The following is a 16457-nucleotide window of genomic DNA, read 5'->3' as shown; positions in this document are numbered from 1 at the left end:
TATATTGAAGACTCTACAGTCTCCATTTTGAAATAATGTAAGAACATATTCTTCTTTGACTACACTATTATAAGTTTCAATAAATTAAAAAAAAATACAAAAGTGTATTTAAAACAGTAATCTTGTAATACAAATTATTCTATCCTTGTGGATTGGCAAGATCATTATTCAACAACCTCAGTAGTAAATAACTGTAGAACTAATTAAATACACGACATTTATTGGACGGATAGCATTGGAATGTTTCATACATCTAATAAATAAAACAATTGTATATCTCAGATTAGTAACAAATTATCATTCAAGTTCTTTATCACAAGACTAAGCGATCATCTTCTAGAACAGCTGGTGCAGATTCTCCATAAGCAGATATTCCTTGAGCCATCATGCCATCCCTCCTCTCATTACACTGACGTTTACATTCTAGAAGCCGTTCCAAATCTTTCCACATTTTCATTTGACCCATGCTAGGGCCATGACTTTCCCGAACAGTTTTCTGTTGTTCTCTCAACCCTTTACCAAGATTTTCTTGTTCTTGTACCTTTCTCTGATATAACTCTCTGTAATTAAAGTTATTGCAATGAAATTTTGATACGTCATGAAAAAAGAAAAATTCATCAATTAATGAACAATCATGTTGTGACCGTTTTTTGCCATTTTTTCATAAGGTCTTAAAAACTGATTTTTTTTTCCATTTTCAGTGTAACAGTTTCAGATTGGAAATTGTGGCGAGTTACTAAGATCACATGTGATGTTGTCAAACAAGGTCAAATTTAATAATATTTACATAAATATGAACAAGAACAGACTGACAGTGACAAACCAATGAAATACCATATCACTGGTAATTTTCATGGGTGCCAAATTCAAACTTTTGCTCCATGAATATGGATATTAAATTTTCACTGTCTTTGTTTTGAATCTTCAGATTTCATGGAAATGAAATTATATGTATGATATCTGAACTTCAATTTGACAAGCTTCTATTTTTGTGATTCCCAAAACCTTGCATATAAATCCCAAATCAGACCCTGGCGAAAATATTCTCACTATTTGGAATGTATACCTTATGCAACATTTCTTATGTGATGAAATAAAATAAAGTTGTTTTCATATTACAGCTACGTTATTCTAAATTTTCTAAACTAAATTAGCTAAATGTTTTTGTATGTTTCATATTACTTTCCAACAGTGTAAAAGCCTAGCCTGTAGTGTTGGAAATTGAAAAAAAAATTTCTGGATCGATGATTGTTGACTGTTGTATCAACATCAACCTATGATAGATGATAGGTGTTTGGGAATTTGATTAAGATGACCCTTCAATATCATATTGCCAGAGTGTCACCATGACCTAGCTTTGATATTATTATATCCTACGTAAATGAGTGAAATCATCATCAATAAAGCCACATGTTGAGTTGAGGCCTGTTCACCCACACCCGACAGACAACAAATATAATTGTCCAATGTAATGATCTAAAATAGAACAAAATATCTGTCAACAAAAAGATAAATAGTCCGGTCAGAAATGACAAAAGATGACTTCAAAAAAGAAGGATAAAGACAATATCTTCATATTTTTAATACATGATCAAATCAATCTCAATATCTTGAAATCAATCATTGAATTGAAGCTTCCCAAACGACTTGATGTTCCAGATGATCGGTGCACCACTACTAACCTGAAAGTCTTTTTCCTAGTGTATGGATCAGATGAAGTATAAGCTTTCATTTCATCAGCAACTTTCTGTTGTTGCATCTCTATCATCTTGATCATGCAGTTGAGGTAGTGGTAGCGGGACTCTTCCTGCTTACACTCCTCATGGTAGCCTCTTACCTCCTACATAATACAAATCATAAATGAAGTACAACACTGTAAATTATATTAACTTTTGTGGATGTTAATTTTCAAGTGAACATAATTACAGGTATCATATTTAGCGGTATGAAACATTATTAGCGTTGTATAGGTTTAAAAAATCAATTTCATGGGTTCTATTTTTTCGTTGTTTTCTGTCCACTGCAAAAATAGTGAAAATAAGTATACCATGAAAATTAGTAGTTTTACAGTATACGCTTTGGCTTTTATCCAAAATAGGTACATCAATTAAATTACTATTTGTTTAACTTATTATGTTTTAAATGGAACAACATAAAAACAAATCAACATTAAAGAACCTTAGTGAGCATGTTCACATACCCCAGGCGTCCTCATGTTGGATACTCAATAAATTTGTAAGAGAATTGCATGTAGAAGGACCCGATAAAAAAAGGAATAAGAGTGTTCTTTATGCTTTAGACCTTTATCTCCTAAGTAAATTCTATTACTCAGAATGGTAGTTTCAAACTCTAGACTGTGATTTCTTTGAGTTTTAGTTAATCCAAAGTAAATATCAAAGTAGCGGAACAAAATGTACATTTGACCTGTAACTTATCATGGTGAACTAATATACCAAAAATTATGTCATAATCTGCAAGTGTTTAGAAAAAAAGTCTGAAAAACGGTTATTTCTGTGAATTTAGCAAAGTTCAAGGCCCATAATTTTGGTAAAAATCATCAGAGCGGAACAACACGTAAACTTGTCCTGTAATTTATCATGGTGAATTTCTGTACTAAAAAACATGTCAATATCTGCAAACGTTTAGAAAAAAAAGAAACTTTTTTCTGTGAAATTTGCTAAGTTCAAGGCACATAATTTCGATAAAAATTATCAGAGCGGAACAAAATCTAAACTTGACCTGTAACTTATCATGGTGAACTTATATATGAAAAATCATGTCAATATCTGCAAGTGGTTAGAAAAAAAGTCCGGAAAACTGTTATTTTTGTGAATTTTACTAAGTTCAAGGCCCATAAGTTTGGTAAAAATCATCAGAGCGGAACAAAATGTTACCATGGTGAATTTATATACGAAAAATCATGTCAATATCTGCAAGCGTTTAGAAAAAAAAAGTCTGGAAAACTTTTATTCTGTGAATTTTGCTAAGTTCAAGGTCCGTAATTTTGGTAAAAATCATCGGAGCAAACAAAACCTACACTTGACCTGTAACTTATCATGGTGAACTTATATACGAAAAATCATGTCAATATATGCAACCGTTTAGAAAAAAATCCGGAAAACTGATGATGGACTGACAGACGGGTCAAAAACATTATACCCTTCAGAAAAGTTCCTTATCTATCAGTTACTATGGGAGTATCATTACAAGTAAATTTAATACAATTCTGTTGATACAAGTCGTATTAAATATGCAGATTGTATTAAATTAATACAATTTTCTTATGTTCTAAGTTTTCATAGAGGAAATTGAGTATGTTATTTGCAGGGTAGGAAACTCACTCAAATTATAGCCAGTCCTGAATACAATTTTTCAATATATTCACTATATGGTTATGTAGATTTTTGCTAAAATTAGTCAGCCCTGCCAAAAAATAGCCAGTTTCGGGCTGGTGGGCAGGCTACTATTTCTAACTTTGTTATTTAATCAACTTACAGAAAAAATACATGATGGTGTCCCTTCATTAATATTGTTTCCACAAAAGTATAAGAAAAGTATGATTTTTTTTTGTTCATGAACCAAGAACACTCATTTTTTTTCATACCATTGTATCTGCAAAATGTAATTTCTACTTATCACAATACCCTCCATAAAAGTATCATCATGCCTACATGATTACCTGTTCAAGTTTTGCCATGTTACTTTCCATTCCTGCCTGGGCAGTTTCATAGGCATGCTTCTTCTCTTCAAATCTAGCTGTTAATTCCTACAAACCATAAAAACACATGTAAAGAACACTCTGCACAAGTGTTTTTTTTTTCATATACAAGTACTAGACTTCATTATCAATTTTTTTGGAATGAATAAACATAAAAAATTGAACATAATTGTGGAAAAAACTCCTATTCATCAATATTTCCAAAATTGGATACAATTGCCTCAGTTTTTGTGAAGATATTTGCTATAACATAGTTCCCAATAGTGTTTTAATGTCCACTTCCAGGGGCTGTGTCCATCCACTAATCCACACAAAAAACTAACAGTTTGTAAAAGCTAATATGGTAAACAAACCTATGAAATTCAAAATATTTACCACTGTGGTTTCTGAATTAGAGCTTTAAAATTGACCTAATTGATCTTTGAAGAAATTGTTATCGACAAAACACTGGACATCACCGCAAACAAGCAAAAACATAAGTTCACATGGACAGTTTTTATAAGGTAAAAATAAAGAAAGATATTTGTGAGAATTGATTCAGAACATAACAGAAAAACAGATAATATCTTCAAACTTCGTTCAGTAATAACTTAAAAAATGTGTCAAGATTCTTAGCACCTATTTTTATATTCACTATCTCCCATCATTATTAATCCAGCTTACCTGATTTCTCTGTCGGAGAGGTCGTAGTTCCTTAATGATTGGTGCCAATGCACCTTTTTTCTCTGCTATCTTCCTGTTCATTCTCATCACCATCTCAGACATATCCTCTAAGGTCTTCCCTTTTCTGTCATCATAATCACTCTTCACTGTTGAGACTTTCTCCAGATCTTCCTGAGTCTGTCGATAGCCTGCAACACCTTTCTTATTCTCAAGAGCAGACTGAAATATAGTTATGCTCATTGTAAATAAATTTGAGAAGCCGGCCATTATTTTTGGCTAAGATGGTCCATCGCGCTTCCTCACTGATATCTTCTTGGTAATATTTAGATAAATTAAACAAGCCTTTTTACGGTACTGGAGGATATTATAGTATCTTAGCTCATAATTAGGCCAAGTAATAAATTTTTGAACTACCAAAAGTCCATTTAGGTGAAAAATTGCTTAATTTTCAGACTTTGGTCTTCACACTGAATTTTTACAGATAGAAAGTATTTATTTTAATTATTACAAAAAAATATATGTGATACAAATTCAATTAAGAAAGGTACAAAAGTCATAAATGCAATTGAAATTTCACTGCATACAAAATGAAGTGAATTTAGAATGGACTTTCTTTAAAACCTCTTTACCATGAAGGTTTTAACCATGTAAACTTTAGTCATCACATTTTCTTTTGGTAAAATTACAACCTCTGTCTTCACCTTAATGCAAGAAGAATACCTACCAGCTGCATATTAATGTTCTCATCCCTCTGTCTCAATATTTCTTCAGTTCTGGACAACACGCCCACTTCAGCTCTGATCTCAGCTATCTCCTGTCTCTTCTTCTTGTATATGGTACTTTTGCTTCTTAGTTTGTTTACATACCTCTTGAACTAAAGAAATGAACAATTAAAATATCAATGGGATATAAACTTTGAGATTAAAAACTTTTTTTTTATCATTTTTAACATGACTTACATGAGTATTTAAATGTGTTTCATATTTCACATTTTTAAGTATTTAAATTCACAACATGAGTAAAAAAACCTACTCCAATAACTACATGTAGTTTGTTTACATACCTCTTGAACTAAAGAAATGAACAATTAAAATATCAATGGGATATAAACTTTGAGATTAAAAACTTTTTTTTATTAAATTTATCATTTTTAACATGACTTGCATGAGTATTTAAATGTGTTTCATATTTCACATTTTTAAGTATTTAAATTCACAATATGAATAAAAAAAACCTACTCCAATAACTACATGTAGTTTGTTTACATACCTCTTGAACTAAAGAAATGAACAATTAAAATAGCAATGGGACATAAACTTTGAGATTAAAAACTTTTTTTATTAAATTTATCATTTTTAACACAACTTACATGTGTATTTAAATGTGTTTCATATTTCACATTTTTAAGTATTTAAATTCACAATATGAATAAAAAAACCTACTCCAATAACTACATGTAAGTAAACATGGTTTAGTTGAAAAAAATGTGGTACACTTTTTAGCAAAAACAACTAATTTTGTAAGTAAATCACCAATGAAAAATTACTGACTTCAAAGGAAAAATTCAACCAAATTTAGATTTTGCGATTATAGTTTAAATATATATTGGATTCTTCTATATGATAAAGAAAACTTGTAATAGTTGCTAAAAAACGTTGTCAACCCAAAAACTTACATCTTCCCCTTTAAGAACCTCTCCTCCTCCCTGCTGTGACACTAACTCCCTCTTTTGTTCTAGTTCCTGTTGGATGTGGTTATAATCTTCTCTGGTAGATCTATATGTCTCTACAGCAGCATCCTTCTTATGGGCTATGATAGATGCCTTAAATGCAAAGAAGGCAAAGACTGATATACAATTAGCTATAATCTTTATAATGCTTCAATTTAATTGATAATTTCAACTGATCTCTGACGAATGAATAGAAAGCTATCAAAGAAATCAAAATGGCTTTTAGTGTGATGGAACATTTTAAAACACTAAATTCACACTTTCTCAGGATACCCATGAGTTTAAGTGGTTTTTCTGGTGTCTATATTAGTAATAATGACTATGAAGATATAAAGCTAAGTGCTTTTTTTTTAATCTATGTGCTATAGGCAGTGACGGCTAAATAAGTTCACTCAATATTTTTTTTTTAATTTGTTGAAGGAAAAAAGACAGATAAATCTTGCTGAGGTCTCTTTATAAAGACCATCAATATTTGTTTTGTACATTCCGTTAGTGTCACTTTTCTTTCTTCTGTTTCATAGCATTGTCCTGCATTAATAACTTTGCATTTATATAAATACAAAACAATTTAATATAGAAAAGAAAAGAAAATTAACACTGTTTTGTTCCTAAGTTAAGTGTTGGAATCAGTAAGAATCAGGCAAAATTGAAAAATAATGAATCATGCTCAGAAAAGCACATGTATTTGACAATATTGGGCAATTGGGCACACATTTTAAGATCTATGAATTGAAGCTTATTTGAGTAAGAAGTGTCAGAGGATGCAGGAAAGTGAGTTTAAAGTTACAATACATTAATAGGGGAAAATTGAGTTATCTCCCTTTGATGATGAATTAATAATTCTGACACTTAAAAAAGAAATGAATGCCATTTCTGCATTTCAGATAATATTTTGAAAAAGATATCATGGAAAAACTTGTGTGTGTGCAGGGTTCTCCACAGCCTCTTTTTGCATGGCGCTGCACCTGGTGTTACTTTCCTTGCGCCATTAATTCAAAATGAGTGCCACATGTTCATTTGGTGTGCGCCATGTATTCAAATTTGTGTCATGCATTGCAAATCGGCACTGTATTTCCCAATTACTCTTGTTTATTAATCACCTTTACCTGTCATAAATCTATATGTGTTTATTCTAACAGTAATTTCAATATTTGATTGGAAATTTGCGGGGGTTTAATGTGTCAGGGAGTGAAACGTTTGTGTAAACATATCTTGGATCTGTCAAATTTACGATTATCATCGTTGGCAAAATCAATGTGATTAAAAAAAGCTGGATGATTTCTACTGTTTTATTTTTTAAATGAACAAAGTTTGAAAACTTTTCATTCAATAAAATATAGAAAGTATCCAGAGTTTAATTCAATTTGATCAAGATTGATGTGATTGGAGAGGGAGGAAGACGACCTTAATTTATACAACAATGTCTTAATGATCTCGGCAATTATATGACTAAGAAAAGCAGTTCAATTTGCCTAACTTTTATGAAAAATGCAATGGTTCAACTCCCCAAAAGTTCTAAAGAATTGTTTAAAGACACAATTCGGATGAAAACGACGTTCTACTGTCTAAGTTCTTGTGGTTAGATTATAAAGAACTTGTTTAATGCACTGGGTTTCATGATATCAACAAAATAACCACACCTGCCAGTGGTTTTAATTTCTCTAGAGCTGTGGACCTATGGTCAAGCCTAGGGAAGGGAAAACTTTACCTTGTTACAATTGAAATAGACAATACAGACAGAAAAAGATACCATTGTTGGTTTCTATGTTGTAGTTTGTGCTATTAAATATGTCACATTCAAACTTATACTTTTTGGCAAGTTATTTTCTGCACGAAAGGACACGTGCCACGATAGAAATTTGTCTAACCAGAGAGTGAGCCATCTGTTCATTGTGATCCATGAAGATCCCTGGTGTGTGTGTTTTTTTCACAATGATTCAACCACTGCATGATTCTTACAAAGAACAGCACTTCATGTTAAAATACTCACCTGTTGTCTGAAGAGGTTAGACTTATCATCGGGATCTTTGCTAGCCAACATCCTCTTCTCCATTAATTGGTTTATCTCAGAGTTAAGTTCTGATATCTAAATCATATTTATATGTCAGATTAATTATATTGAAACGAAGCAAAGACTTTAAATCTAGAGTGGTTGATCAGTGGACAAATAAACATTATCCCAAAGAAATAAATATCATAGCCACATTTTTTATTGTAAATTTATTTATCAAACCTTAACACTCACTTTGGAAAACCAATGTATTATTGAAAGATTATGAAAAATGAATACATGATGTGTTAAAAAGAAGGCAACATTTTTATATAGTTGTCTCCTCTTTGTACTACTTGACTATACAAAACATACTGAAAATAAAACAAAATTTCATATAACAGCAGTGTGACAAAAATGACATGTAGAACCTAAGTATATAAACCTGTTGATTCAGCTGATCTAGATCAGACTGTCCCATAGCAGGTTCAGCAACAACTCTCTGTAGATCTTGTAAGGTCTTTCTCCTACCAGTTATATCTTTTGGTAATCGCTCCGTTACAATGTATTTGTTGGTCCTTGTTTCCTCGTCTAATCTCTGCAGTAGAGCTATAAACAGGAAATGATTATGATTTGTAGTCATTTGTGTTTATGGCTGATCTTGGTTATTTTATCTACTTACTTTTTGTGATGTTAAAAATACACTAAAGAATTGAAAATATAATTTTTCACATACCGTACATATTCGTGTATAAGTCGATCCACATATAAATCGGAACCCCCTTCTCGGACTCAAAATTCTGGAATCTAGCATTGACCCGCTTATAAGTCGGACTGAACTTGGACTGAATTTTTACAGATCATTGAAATTGTAAGGAAGGGCACAATTTTCGGTGGAAAATGTGAAGAATGATCATGTGTTTTTGGTTTTTTTTTTGTGCTGTGAAAGTTTTTACATCCAGGGCATACGTTGTGTCCAATCAACATAAACATGTGTATGTTTTTTTTTTGTTGTGTTTTTTAAATCAAATTGCTCTGTACATATTTGAAATGATTTATGTAATAAATATAACAAATTACCAATAAAGATAATGTAAACGTCTTTTTATTACAATTTAAAATTAAATTTTAAATTATTTCTTAGCATTGCTAATATTACTTGTAGACTACAGTACATAACTTAGTCATGTTTCATGCCATCTTTTTGGTTTTTGGATATATTCAACAACCATGTGACATACAAGTGAAAATAACAAACACAATAAGCTGATACAAGAAATACAAATTTTGTTAAAGATAGTTTAGTTGTAAGGCATAATAAAAATAAAACTGCAAATATTCATTTATTTCATCACTTTATAAGCATACACAACAATAACAAATACGATATATAGGTCGACTTTTACCATGCACAAGTACGGTGCCGATCTGACTGTTAAAGGTAGGTGTCAATTTTCGTGTCAATACCTTGATTCTCCCACTTGCTCCAACAAGAATTTTTTAACCCACGGCCAAGATCTCGCTTATAAGTCAGAACCCTTCTTAGCAACTCAAAATTTACTCCCAAAAATCTGACTTATACACGAGCATTTACGGTACTTCATTTAACATGCATTACATACAACAAGAACTGAAAAGCAACTCCTTTGTTTGCAAGAAGTATAAATGATTATATAATGACAATAAATAATAGAAAAACAATTCCGCTTTATTTTCAAAGGAGCCACATTTGACTTACTGTCTGGACTAGCCCCAACACTGGCTTGTCTCTGATCATGTAACTGTTGCTGAAGTCTCCTTATTTTCTGTTCTTCATGCTGAATCTACAAAGTAAAATAAAAAAGAAAGTAAAAAGAATTTTTGTAATCTATCTTAATTACATCTTCAAGCACCTAACAAGCTTACTGTGTTTTATCTTAAAAAAATATCATAAATGCATTTTTTTTCCTTCTTTTACAGGAAATTTAATATGGAAAAACTTTTAATTTTATTAATTAGCCTTAATCCTACACCATATTAGTAGCTGAATATGATAAATTTTACTGGTCTATCTATTTAATCAAAGACCCTTACCAATGTTGCCTGTTCTTGTCTTTGTTCAGCTAATTTCTTTTCCTTATCTCTCTCTAATCTCAGATTTCTGGCAACATTCATCATAGTATTAGAGTTGGGGTGAGATTCAACCTGTAAATATCAACACAATGAGTTAGGTTCCTTTATAACCATAGCAACTTTAGAGCTTATTGCATAAATAAAAAGGTTTACTATGAAGGAGAAATTTAGACATCCTGAACAACTACATACATTTAAACATTATATCTCTCCATATAATTCCTTACAAAAAAGCTAGATTTTGATCTGTTAACAGAAGATAATGATTATATACATACATTATAAAGTAGAGATAACTATTAAAATTGCAGTTCTTAACATATTACTGTTAATATCTCCATTGTCCAAATTCATTTTAAAAGTACGTACAGACTTTTTTATTTAACCATTGGAAGAATAAATAACAGAATATAGAAAGTCTGGGATATTTTTTTTCAGTGAATCACTGTTGATGTGGGAACTGTTTTCAGAAATAAATAACTGCATACTGTTTCAGGAAAGCAAATACATAATGTAATTTTTTTGTTTCTTCAATGTCATAATACAAACTTAAAAAATTGTGAGTAATGCTCACTAACCTGATACCCTCATTCCCCCAACTGATAACATACACCATTTGACATACAAATTGATTAAGATCAAAATCTTAAAATAGAAGTGCACAATATTGTATTGGAGTAAAGAAATTTTCGCCAGGACTGTCAAATTAGTTCAAGTTATCTGAGATTTTGACTCACCCAAGTTATGAAACATCAAGATTCAACCATATAGGAAGAACAAGTTAAAGTTAGCTCAATACCTTTCTTTTCAGTCTCTCTATTCTTTTATTCAATTGCTCTTTTTCTTCCTCCATATTAGAAATATCTTTTCTTATTTCTTCTGTATTGAAACCAGAACTTCTCAACTTTTCTGCTTGCTTATGTAAGTCTTTAAAATTGTCCATAAGTTCCTCATACTGGAAATATGTTTCAATATAGCATAAGGATTTTTTATACAATGCTGATCCAGGATTTTTAAACTTTCTTGGTACCTTGCAATCGTAATGGCAATCATTCTTAAAACCCAAACAATTCTGTAATAATTTTATATACAAAATGAACATTTGTTACTAGACCCAACTTCTTTGGACTGGTAACTTTTTATAAGACTTTTAAAAGTATTGTTTGCCAACATATACAACAGGGTGAGTGTTGATAACCATAAATCAGATTTTTTTTCATGACTATTACATCCTTACAAAAATCAAGAAATATATGTGCTTAAAAAGTCATGAATCAACAATAAGAAGTACATTTATATTATGAATATACTTGTTGAAACAATTCAGGGATGCCTTCCTCTGCCATAATTTCTGGTGGTACATCTATCTTGACTAGGAATCTTGCCAGATATGCCCTCTTCTGTAATTCTGGAACTCTCTTCAGTAGCCATTCTAAGATAGGGTATATCACCAACTTGTCTCCTTGAACTAATCCTGATCTGAATGTAGACCTGAGGAAAGACAATCTAAGAAGGCTATTTACCAATGATCAAATACATAGAACATTGTCATAGCTACGAATAACATAAATATGGGTAAAAGCTGTATTGTACTATGTTAAATATGTTTGTTCTCTCAAATTACTGAATTATTAATTATGTTACAAATAATTAATATTTAAATAATATAAAACATGTACCAGTATATTAATATGAATTAAAATCTATTGTAAGCATCATATACTCAAAAGAAACAAAAACAAAAGCAGTTCTATTTAAAATTAAGGTTGACACCACTGGCTCTATGGAGAAAATTGTGACATTAATGTTTAACTAAACACTAAAAACCTTTTTTTGTTTTTTTCATTCCATATAAATATCATAGCTATTGAGGTAAATTTCTTTTTTGACTGTTCAAGACTTCATGCACATACACATGTACCTAAAAGCCAACAGCCAAGAACAATATAAACAGAAATATCTTAAGAGTATCAACCAAGCCCACTTTCCCCTAATCCAACTTATAAATTTTGTTCACACCTAAACACAGTTTTGTTTAAATACATCAACAACCAAGTATTTACCAGATCTAATACTGAAAATGTGTTTGTTGATCTAAACTTTTTTCATGAAGCTATTAAGTGTCAATCCCTGTAAGAGTCTGGCAGTAGGTGAAACATGGTTTGAAAAAAACCTATCATTTTGATAATGTAATTTGACTATTTGCACCATCAGAATCAAGAATTTTGTCTGATTCTTACAAACACTTACACTTAAGATTTACATATTCAAAATGGCCAAAGTATTACCTCAATGTATTAGTAAATGTGATGTCTAAAAAATGTTTGTGCAAAACTTCTTGAACATCGTATTGCATGAAAGAGTTGCTGAGAACTACAACTTCTTCCCATTAGGAAAATGAAAATGAAGAGAACTTTCTTGTTAGTGAAGCAAATAAGCAAAGGTGGCTGACAAAACTGAACACAAATTACTTACACATCTCTGCAAAATAAAACAAGTAAACAAAAATGAGTGTAGTGTTTCACTGAAAAGTACACAAAAGAAATAACAAATGTATATATTTATGTTAAAGGGAGGAAATATACTAAAACCAAAACATCATTTTACATGTTTACCTGGTGGGCTTATATTCTCCGATAAATTAAAATTCTACAATCTATCATTCCTAAGATCAACTATTCAAGATGTTTTAAAAAAATTAAAAAAGAAGGCAAAAAAAAACTTTCAAAATTATCTTACACTACATAACAATATATAGAAGTTACAAAAAGCTATTTGCTTAGTACTGCTATAATCATGATTAGCTGTTATGTACAAATGTAAAAAATGTATGCCTCTAATGGACAATTTGTAAATTTATCATTGAACCAAATTTTAGAATCAATCCCCTTTCTTATGCAGCATACATGAATATACTTACTCATTTGGTGGTCTATATTTCAGTACCCTCAGTGTAGTAAACACTCTAATTGCTGTCTGGTCAGGACTCTCTTCTCTAATATCTATTTTTTGCTATTAATACAAACAAAATCAATGTTAACTTGGTATGAATATTAAATTGATAATATTTGCATATTTTGACTTCAATTACAAAATCCAGTTTTAAACTGCACAATAAAGTGTACATGTATGATTAGTAGACTCTACATACAATGTATACGTATGTCATTTTGTTAAAAAAAAACTTTAATTAGGCATACTGACAAGTTGTCAATTATTTTGATTAACAGACTAGAAGTTCAACTAGACCAAAAAATATTCTGTCACTTAATGGGTACCGTGCCTTCATTTGGACACACCCTTTGTTTTCAAAATGTCAGCTGGATCCAAATTTTATCAGTAATAAGACTGATGGATTTTTTTTTTCGGAAGTCGTATGATCTTTAAAATTCAACTTCAAAATTTCTTTACTCCAAAGTTTCATGTACTTCTGTCTACCAGTTCTCTTGGCCAACACAGTTTTTGGGAGAATCACTAAGTAACATCATCTATATTTACATTATATTTTAAAGATGCTTATTTTTAGTTCTGTTAAATTCATCTGCATACAAAGTATATTACCTAAAACTGTTCGAGTCATTACATAGAGAACAGTACTAGAATTGAACACTTACCTTAGGATCAATAATAGCAATGACATCATTCAGAACTTGTAGTAGCTGAAGTGGTTCTAAGGAATCAAATGATATCAAATTGTATGTCTTGCTGAAGGGCTCTTTTTTTAATTCCTGTATAATGAATTTGAGTTGTTCACTCATTGTGACAACCTTTTCAAAACCTGAAATGTAAAGATTGTAAATAATTATGTATGTGTTCAATAACTTAATATTTAATGTATTAAAGCTCTTGCCATCTCTGATTCACTCCATCTTCATGGTTGAGTGATGGTAGTAAGTGAAAACAATATTGGAATTAATAGCTGACTGGAAAAAGAGTTGAAGTAGAATTATTTCAAATGAAAATATTAAAGAGTATTTGACAAGTCAAGCCAAGTCCAAAACAGACTAAGAAACTGTCACATCAATCAGATGGCATATCTTTCCATTCTTGAATTTAATATGCTCTCTAATGGAGCGAAATCAACATGGTAAAGAAGTCATAATAAAAAATGAAAATTATGGATCTAAAATACAATACTATAGGAGAAAAATATAAGCAAGATAGCATGGATAGTGGAAAACACATGAATTTACTCCAAATCCCACAATACCATGACATCACAACAAAACATGAACAACTTTGGCCTATAACTTGTCAGGACCAATTACCCAGTTGTTCTGACATTAATAGACAACTTTCACGCTCTCTTCAGAATTATTTTTAAAATTATATCTAAATCAACTAAGGTGAACAGGCATAAGATCAGGAAACAATGCAATCGGAGCCAAGGGAACAGGAACTTGATTCGATTACTACATAGAATTTTTAAATGATCCATATATTATAGAAGAATTTCAGGTATTTTTATGTTTAGAAGTTTTTCCACATACACATGTAACTATTACTGTTCTAATAGCCTTCATATATCCTATATCTTTGCTTTGTCTAGTCTAAAACTGTTAACCTGTTTCCACATAAATAGTAAACATGAAAGTCGTCTATTGGGGGTATATTGTTCAAGGAGTAGTTCTAGCTAGCAAGTAATTCCTGTCGACAGATTTTTCATTCCCTCCTTAGAAAAAAGTTCTTACCAAAATATAAGAAAAAATGTCTACTAGATTGCTAATATTTGGCTCTCAAAAATAAGCTGTCATACAATGATTTTTATTGATGAATAAAAATTATAGTGAGCAGATTGGCAAAAATTGCTTCTGTCTTGAAAACAGTGAGATCAGCTCCTTGTCTCTGATCATTAAACTTATGTTTCTCAAGGACTGTATAGCAATGCTTTCATTAAGAGCCGGTACCCGGTACTTTTACCCGGCTACGGTAGCGTCTGGTACCGGCAGAATAAAATAAAAGCAAAAAAAAAAATTATGAGGAAAAATCTAGTAAATAGATATCTAAGATATTTCAGTCTGTAGGCTACAGGTACGTCTCCAAAATCACGATCTTTAGTGTTTATTACTGTTTATATTGGTGTCTTCGTCGAGATCCGTGTCAGGATCTAATCGGTAAAGCGCTTCAACCTACAACAATTTAACGTAATGTCCTACAAAACATGTGCTGACATCACAATATCAAAGCAATCACCAATTATTTTGTGCTGAACTTTAAGCTAAACACAGGTGAAGATTCTGTGAAAACATGTCAAAAAATGCCGTCATTTTTCCCGATATTTGTTGTGATTTGTGCAGATGAGTGCAGGAATTTTTAGTGTTGACGAGTCAACATGTGAAATAAACTTTTAAATATAGAATATGATTTAAGGGACGACCATTCGATTCGGCGGGGAGGGGTAGTTTTGGTAAAAAATATTCTAGCAACCCTTAGTTTGAAAAGAACATCTGGCCTTTGCTCACATAAATATAAAAAAAATATTGGATCCGAGATTCAACACAACTATTGATAATAATATAAAATAAATACATTGTAATGTTTAATTATGTCCGTCTAAACGTCAACCAGACTAAAACTGCCAGCCTTGTTCTTTTTCAGAAGCAAAGAATTTCTTATCAGACTATGATTTTTAGACCATGCAATTGCTCTACATGTTATAGTAATAATTAGGCAGTAAACAACAACAAAGGTTTATTATGAAAATAATCAGCACTAGGAACCACCACGTTATGCAATTTTATTTAATAAATGTTTAGTTTTGTTCCAACGCTTTTATTTGCATGAGTTAGTGTTCAAGCGGCCCCCAGACCCCTTGCCAAATTTATTTGGTACCTCCTGCCTGAAAAATTAATGACACCTCTTTATATAGGTGTAATTATGAAAACATCTATTCCTTCAGGACCCTTTAATGAATAACCAGCATAACTTTTGAAAAAGTAAAATTCTATAAAGATGACAGAAATTTTCATGAGTATTATACTAGTTTTCAGCAAAATTGAAAATTGCTATCATGTCTATGGTTGCTAACGACGCTTTTTTAAATAAAACTGCTTAAACTCGTGTATTTTAAAACTACCATGAAATATAATGTAGTAAATGGTTTATGAATTGAATATGATTTACACTGGTAGGACAATATAACTAAAGACATTCTTTTTTTTTTCGTGAAATTACCTCAATCGCCTTTCAACTCTCTGGAATTTATGCCACTTCCGGTGAAATTTATACTCTCGAAAATAAAATAG

General features: G+C 31.0%; 1 protein-coding gene across 2 annotated transcripts; it reads right to left on the bottom strand.

The window, feature by feature from the left end:
- Positions 1–203: 203 nt before the first annotated feature.
- On the bottom strand, positions 204–16435 carry LOC148625428 (intraflagellar transport protein 81 homolog). 2 transcript variants are annotated; one of them, XM_088568953.1, is made up of 15 exons: positions 16387–16435; positions 13827–13990; positions 13133–13224; positions 11523–11718; positions 11012–11167; positions 10174–10284; positions 9839–9923; positions 8546–8709; positions 8101–8196; positions 6057–6203; positions 5106–5255; positions 4382–4600; positions 3680–3766; positions 1683–1840; positions 204–560 (listed from the first exon to the last, which is right to left on the bottom strand). In XM_088568953.1, the coding sequence occupies exons 2-15, from the start codon at positions 13968–13970 to the stop codon at positions 314–316; spliced, it is 2052 nt and encodes a 683-aa protein (XP_088425079.1). In that variant the 5' UTR covers positions 13971–13990; positions 16387–16435; the 3' UTR covers positions 204–313. The 2 variants fall into 2 exon arrangements, with proteins under 2 accessions (XP_088425079.1, XP_088425081.1); XM_088568955.1 differs by having other exon boundaries at positions 11523–11703.
- Between the last annotated feature and the right edge of the window lie 22 nt (positions 16436–16457).

Source organism: Perna viridis, chromosome 2 (assembly GCF_037379345.1).
Source record: "Perna viridis isolate PV_CMFRI_1.1 ecotype Kerala chromosome 2, ASM3737934v1, whole genome shotgun sequence".
NCBI classification, from domain to species: domain Eukaryota; kingdom Metazoa; phylum Mollusca; class Bivalvia; order Mytilida; family Mytilidae; genus Perna; species Perna viridis.
Note: the sequence above shows the minus strand (reverse complement) of the source record. Positions and strands in the feature narration are given on the sequence as shown.